At 33.4% G+C, this 7322-nt stretch overlaps 1 protein-coding gene across 3 annotated transcripts in view; it reads left to right on the top strand.

Moving 5' to 3' along the window:
• The window catches only part of LOC144968470 (stomatin-like protein 1), a 13747-nt gene extending 6553 nt beyond the window's left edge, over positions 1–7194 (top strand). For all 3 annotated transcript variants that reach the window (XM_078906875.1, XM_078906874.1, XM_078906876.1), the window contains exons 8-10: positions 730–881; positions 3931–4206; positions 4945–7194. In XM_078906875.1, the coding sequence (XP_078763001.1) occupies positions 730–881; positions 3931–4206; positions 4945–5162 (646 nt within the window). In that variant the 3' untranslated portion in view covers positions 5163–7194. The remainder of the gene's footprint in view (positions 1–729; positions 882–3930; positions 4207–4944) is intronic.
• Positions 7195–7322: the final 128 nt, after the last annotated feature.

Raw genomic sequence — 7322 nt, 5'->3', positions numbered from 1 at the left:
TTATAATATTACAATACCCCAGGTTTTAACATAAGCATAAATTATACAGCTTTAGATAGCTACAATAACTACAGAAGAGGCATTTGGGTGCTTAATTGACGAGTTTGGTTCCTTGTTCCTCTTATGAACCATAATGAAACAGCCATTCAAAACATGCCTTGGTTAGTTACATTGAATTCTTTAATTCTCGTACACTTCATTATTGATGGTAATATATGCACTTGTTTAAGTTTATGAAAAAGTACACGGGTATTTGCTGTTCTTATATATAGTATGGGCTGGAATAAATATTCAGGAGAGAGGCATTGAGGATTTGATATTATGTGCTGAGGTTACCGTAACTGAAATGATATAGATAAACTCCAAGCGCAAACTGTAATGTTTTAACCCTTCTCTCAATGTTTTAATCCTTCCCTTGAACACAGTTATTTAATTAGAAGAAAACAGGATTGAGCTTTTATACATTACATTATCCACTACTTAATGTGTTCGAAGCATTGTACAAAGGTGCCAAGGCAACTGCAACACTGAGCATGGACAATGAGACAGGATTTATTGAAAGGTGGCAAAACAATTTTTTTCATTATTTGACAGGATAACGCCGTTACTGTCTAGGTATTCGTTTTACATCTGAGTATGGTGAGATAGTGTGAGTAATTTTGCATCACCCACTCAGGAATCGAATGTCATACCATTAGAGAATTGATGATCCCTTTTTTTTTTATTCAGATCTCAAATCAAGGTCTTAAGCAACCCTCCCCCTAAGCCAACTCCAACCCTGATGATGCCCCCAGGGCTTTTGGGACCTGGTGGCATGGGTGGCAACTCTGGTTTACCCTCTGTGTTCATGCAGTTGGCTAATGCTGTCATGTCTAACCAAGGTAAGTCATCACCTCACTCTTTCATGTAGTAGTAAGTAGTAACTCCCCCCACATATGAATCAGAGGGTCAGAAGGCACCGGTTCTAATATAGCCACCATAGACTTATTTTAAAATTGGCAGCCTTTAAAAAAAAAAGTGTATTAAACCCTTATTTTAAAATTATTTTTTAAAAAATTGAGGTTGTTTTTAAAGAGTTAACAATAATAAGCTCATATATTCATAACTATTGATAAAGTCACTGTCGCACTGCACTGTGTACCATCCAAAAATTCGGAGGTGAGATTAGCTGGGACCTTACAGGAATGGTATTAAAATGGATATAATTGATCTAGCAGATTGCAAAGTTTCTCTTTCCAACATCTATGTTCATAATCTGGGTGCATTTTTTGATCATAATATGTCCATGAATAATCACATCACCAAAATTATCCAGAGTTGGCACTATCTCTTTATAAACATAGGTCGTATTAGGTCTTTGATTGACACTGAAATCACTAAAATGCTTGTCACTTCTTTTATTGTTAGTAGACTTCATTATTGTAATGCGCTGCTCATTGGTTGTCCAAATTACAATATTGAAAGAATGCAGAAAGCTCAGAACAGAGCAGCTAGATTGGTATGTTATCAAAGCGTGATGATCCTATTTCCCCAGTTCTGGAAATTCTGCATTGGCTGCCGATGAAACAGCGAATTTAATTCAAGATTTTATGTTATTGCCAAAGCTCCTTTCATAGTCTGCCATTCATAAAAAGGGAAGCAAACTAGATGCTGCAAACTATAGACCCATCAGCTTAACATGCATACTCTGTAAGGTTATGGAGTCTATCTTGAAAGACCGAATAATGGACTTTCTTGAAAGTCATACGATACTAAACGATAACCAGCATGGTTTTAGATCAAAGAGATCATGCATTACTCAACTTTTACAGGTGATGGAGGATTTTACCAAGTTAATTGATCGTGATCAATGCATTGATGTTGTTTATCTTGATTTCCGCAAGGCTTTTGATTCTGTACCTCATGAGAGATTATTCATTAAACTAAAAACATATGGATTTAAAGGGAATATCTTTAACTGGATTAAAGACTTTCTTAATAATCGAATACAAAGGGTCATTGTCAATGGTGTGGGGTCGGATTTTAAGAATGTAATTAGCGGTGTACCCCAAGGAAGCGTATTGGGACCACTTTTATTTCTTTTATATATAAATGATTTACCATGTGGCATAAATTCAGCCTGCAAACTGTTTGCAGACGATACAAAGATCTATAGTACAACTGAACATCATAACATTCTACAAAATGATATATTTTCACTTTTCAAATGGTCTACAACATGGCATTTGGATTTTAATGTTTCGAAATGTAAAGTATTACATATAGGAAAAAATAATCCATGTCATAATTATTTTACCGATACTTCTATGTCAAATCTACTTTCCGTTGTGCCTTATGAAAAGGATGTGGGAGTTACTTTTGATTCACATTTGAATTTTGATTTACATATTGATAATTGTGTAAGCCGTGCAAACAGAATGATGGGAATAATATATAGAACCTTTATAAGTCTTGATAAAACCACATTTTTATATTTGTATAAATCGCTCGTTCGACCAATTCTAGAATACGGAAATTGCATCTGGAGCCCATTATATAAAAGACAATCTATTAGTATTGAAAGTGTACAGAGGAGAGCTACCAAAAAAATTTATACAATACAGTATTTATCTTATAAGGAAAGGTTAGAATTTCTTGACTTACCCAGTTTGAAATATAGAAGAATTCGTGGGGATTTAATTCAGGTTTATAGATTGGTACATGGTCTGGATAGGATAGACTTTTCTGATTTTTTTTCATATTCTAATATTACTTTTACTAGAGGGGACAAGTTTAAGATTTTTGTCTCTAGATGCAAAACAAACATAAGACAAAACTGGTTCGGTATTCGTATTGTTCAGAAATGGAACAGTTTGAAATTTGAAACAAAGAATGCAAAATCTATGGATTATTTCAAGGTGTTAGTAGACAGGGAATTATATGATGGGAGATTTATATATGACGAATAATACTTGTTTGCTCTGCTGTTGACATGGCTTTCAATCTTGTATGTATATATTATGCATTATTATATTATTATGGTTATCTTCTATACGCGTGTGTATGTGTGTGTGTGTGTGTGTGTGTGTGGTTGTGTGTGCGCTTTGCATGTCACGGTTAAAGATATATGTTTGTACACCACATGAGTACATTTAAGTTGAAATACTATCTTTACCACGTGTATCGTTATTGTAATATTTAATCAATAGATTTATGGCATTACTAATTAATATTAAGGGCATTCAAAGGATCTTATCCTATTTTGCCCTATACCACATGTTATGTTATGTTAGTCTGACACCATGAACTTGTGTTTTATTATAGACCTGGTAGATTGCTAAGATTTAGTGATATGAGTCTTATAACAGGTCATAGGTTAACAACAAATCCTTTAGAGTAGCCACGCTTAGGTTGTGGAAGTCCCTTTCATATAATACCAAAAAAAAACACCCAGTGAAAATTTAGATATGTTAAAAAAGAAACTGAAAACCGAACTATTTAGAAGAGCTTATTTTGACAATAAGTGTGCTTTATATGTTTTAAATTAGGGTAGATGGTATAGTAATGTGTATGTAAAGAGTTTGCGTATGTGTATGCAGAGAAGTTTCCGTATGTGGATTTGAGTGTACTGTTGTATGTGTGTACGTATGTTAGTGTATATGATAGTTTATATAGTCTGAGTGATTGTTCAGCACCATGAGCACTAGTCAGTGGATTAATGGACACTATATAAGTAAATTATATTATTATTATTATTAACATAAAGTTCTCGCATAGAATGTATGACATTTTGATCTAAATTGTATTTATTTGTGTTCTATCTGGTTCCTTGTATGTGATTTGTTTATTGGTTTGTTTTTTTGATGATTTTTGTTTTGTTTCTTTTTGCCCTACAACTGCTGAAAGGTAATTTGAAGTATCATTTCTTTTTCATTTGATTTTCCTCTTAAGGACAAGGTCAGGGGATATCAGAAGCCTTTGCTGCATTTCAAAACAATCAAAAAGATTCCAACACCAAAATTGATGTGGATGAAACAAAGACAAATGTTACAGAACCAGTTGTACAACCGCCGTGTGCCTCAGGGTTTACCCCTGTTGGCAGTGATCAGCTTCTCTCATTAATTCAAAAGTCGCTGGACGAAAGTCTTGTGCAGAAGGTGGAAGCAGTGTACCAGTTTGATATTGCAGGGCATGATGGAGGTCTCTTTTATCTAGATCTACGCCATGGTCAGTTCCATTGAATATCATGTTAATGTGTATGTCATTGTTGTATGGTCTTCGCCGCCACCACCACCACCATCATCATCATCATTATCTTCTGTATCCTTTTTGGTCCAGGGTTTGAGAAATCGGCAACCAACGTGATCATTACTTTACTTTGAGTTTGCTTTATGTAAAAACATTGTTATTATTATTTCCTTGGAATGAGGAATTGGGTTTCTATTGAAGTTGACAGATTTTTATTCCACTAAATAAACAATGTATTGATGAGTTTACTTATTTGTCATAAAATCTGCCTTTCAGATTCAAATGCTTTTGGATCGGAATTCTTTTGATTGAACATGACTTTCAAAAATATAGTCTGATATTTAAAGATGTGTTGAAATAATTCTATATTGTGTTTTCTTTTTACTTTCTTGCAATTATGAGTAGGTACGTCAAACAGAAAATCTGATCATGATAGTCATATTAGAAACTTATGTAATATGTAGCAGGCACTGATATAGATAAGTTATATATATTAAACAGAAAGAAGAATGCATAGCTATAAAATATATGGTGAGAAGAAAAAAATAAAATGAAACACAAGATAAATTTTAAAAACCCTTGAAATGTGAGACGATTATTTGCTCATACTCATATTTTATTCTTTATATATTAGTGTGATCTTCACCAATTTTTTTTGTTTATTTGTTTATCTGGATTTTTCTTAGAGAATGATTAATTTATTCCTTCTCATTTCAGGCCATGGCTCTATTGCCAGAGGGAGTTTTTATTCAGGTGACCCAGATGTTACCATTAGTACAACCATGGAAGACCTGCAGATCATGTTAGCAGGAGACCTCAGTCCCTTTCATGCCTACATGAGTGGACGGCTTAGAGTCTCAGGTGACGTGAGGGTAGCACTTAGATTGGAAGAGTTGGCAGACAGATTGAAGCCTGAGCTGAGTGGCACTTGTTGAGTAATTGATGGCAATGGCCATTTTGATATTTTGATTAGGTGTCTCATCTTAACAGTCCATTGAGCTCTGTTTTCGTGACCATATATGGGAACTTTACTCGCAGGTGTGAGTGAGGTATAATCATCAAATAATATTGAATGAGTACTGTTACTGAAAGGATGTCGAATAGGTATCTTTTTAGTCTGATTTAGAAATTTGGTCTACTGAACATCAATGAGCACTCTTTATTATAAAACGTAAAGAGAACCTAGTCAATTATCAGTGCATAAATTGTAAATATTCATTTGATACAAATACAAATATCATTTTGGAATAGAGTTATTCTCATTTACATGAAAAAAGACTGATCTTCGTTGTCAGAAACCGGTGTTCTATTATTCAAACTTCAAGTCCTGACAAGACAGAGGATCAAAACAAATTTATCAGCTTTTTATAGTGTCAGAATTCATTCTTGTTCCTTCATTAATAGTTAAAACACTTTACTGATGTGGCAAAATTTATCTTGATAAAGTTTAGGATAAACCATTATTTTGCTGACTTTCAGAAAGTATTCTAATTTATAAAATTAATATTAATATCCATAATTCACTTTTTCTCAAATAGAAGTTTGTTCTCATAGCTTTGTTCCTTCTAGTTAGTAGTTTGTTCTCATAACATTATTCCTTCTAGGTAGTCTCAGACTATACTTTTTCTTCATCGTTTGAACGAGCCAAGCATTCTTAATTAAATTTTTCTTAGGGTGCTTGTAGTTGTAGTGTAGCTAAATTCTGAATCCATTCACTGTGACGATTCTATTATCATCCTTTTTACTGAGGCTGAGCAGACCTAGGTATCACAAGCAAGGCAGTGATTCACTGAGTGAAACTTTTTTTTAAAAAAGGACCAAACAATATATCAACAAAACTGATAGAATTGACAAAACCGTACACAACTTCCTTCTTATTGATGTCGTCTATTCTATGATTTTTGTGGTCAGGGTTATGTTGTAGGCTGATTCCCCATTGCTTGATGTCGTTATTAATTTTGTTGTTTGGCAATAATTCTGCATTGAAACTGAATCTGATAAAAAAATTGTTAAGGTGCACTGTATGAATGTTCAAAGTTTATTTGCTTATTTATTTGTCCATTCATTAATTATTTATTTATTAAGAATATACTTAATCTTTGTGTGTCAGAAAGTAACTTTGTGAATTTTTTATCTTCATTTTCAAATCTTTTCGAAATAAATTTTTAATAAAGTGTATACCTGCTATATAATGAATGAGTACAGGATCCTATTAAGATAAACCTGCTTTCTGTAGAGTTAGACAGGGATAATTCGAAAATTAAATGAACTTACCTGTGATGTTTAATTGGAACTCTGACGAGTCTAATTCCGAATGGAGAACAAAGAGAGTCAATGAAATAATAGAAGCAGTAGGAGTAGTAATGGCACAGCCATAGGCTCCTGGAAGCAATTCTTTTTTTTTTCAAAAGGCACTAACAATTGCTTGCCACTCCTCAAATAAGATGCTAGTCCATTGCAAAGCAATAAGCAATAATATTACTCTTCAAAGACATGGTGCTGATACAATGATAGTTTACCCCATTTTCGCTAATGTTATTGTTTGCTATATATTGAATAAGACGATATAGTCTATCAGAATTTTTAAAATGCTAAATTCAACAGACTCAGCTACTCAATCAATGTGGGTGGACAGAGGGGTTAAAAAAAAAACTTAACTGCACCCAGGACTGAAACCAGTCCCTCTGCTCGTGAGGCATATGCTCCACAACTGAGCTATCAAAATATTCCTCCTCTCAAGCACTATTTGCAATGAATTAGGAGTCAATTCACTGCAGGGTAGAAAGGAAGATTTAAGAAAATTAAAAAAAAAAAAAAAATTGTTTTTACATATCAATTTGATGCTCTACCAATTGAGTCAAGGTATTCCCCAATGAAAAATTTTGTGAATTTGATATTTCCTTGATTATTGAATGTTGTTTTATTATATGATTGTGATTGTTAATAAAAATATTAAATAATACAGAGGCAAAACGAGTACATTTCATTATTTAATCACATCTTAACTATTAATATCATACATCAGCAATCTTAATATTTGAATCAGGCGGGTAGTTTGCTGTTAGTACGGTCCACTATTCCCCTAATCTGATGTC

This window comes from Berghia stephanieae, chromosome 3, assembly GCF_034508935.2.
Source record: "Berghia stephanieae isolate SIO BIC M18660-M18661 chromosome 3, UCSD_Bste_1.3, whole genome shotgun sequence".
Lineage (NCBI taxonomy): Eukaryota > Metazoa > Mollusca > Gastropoda > Nudibranchia > Aeolidiidae > Berghia > Berghia stephanieae.
The sequence above is the reverse complement of the archived record's forward strand: the minus strand, read 5'-3'. Positions and strand labels throughout refer to the sequence as shown.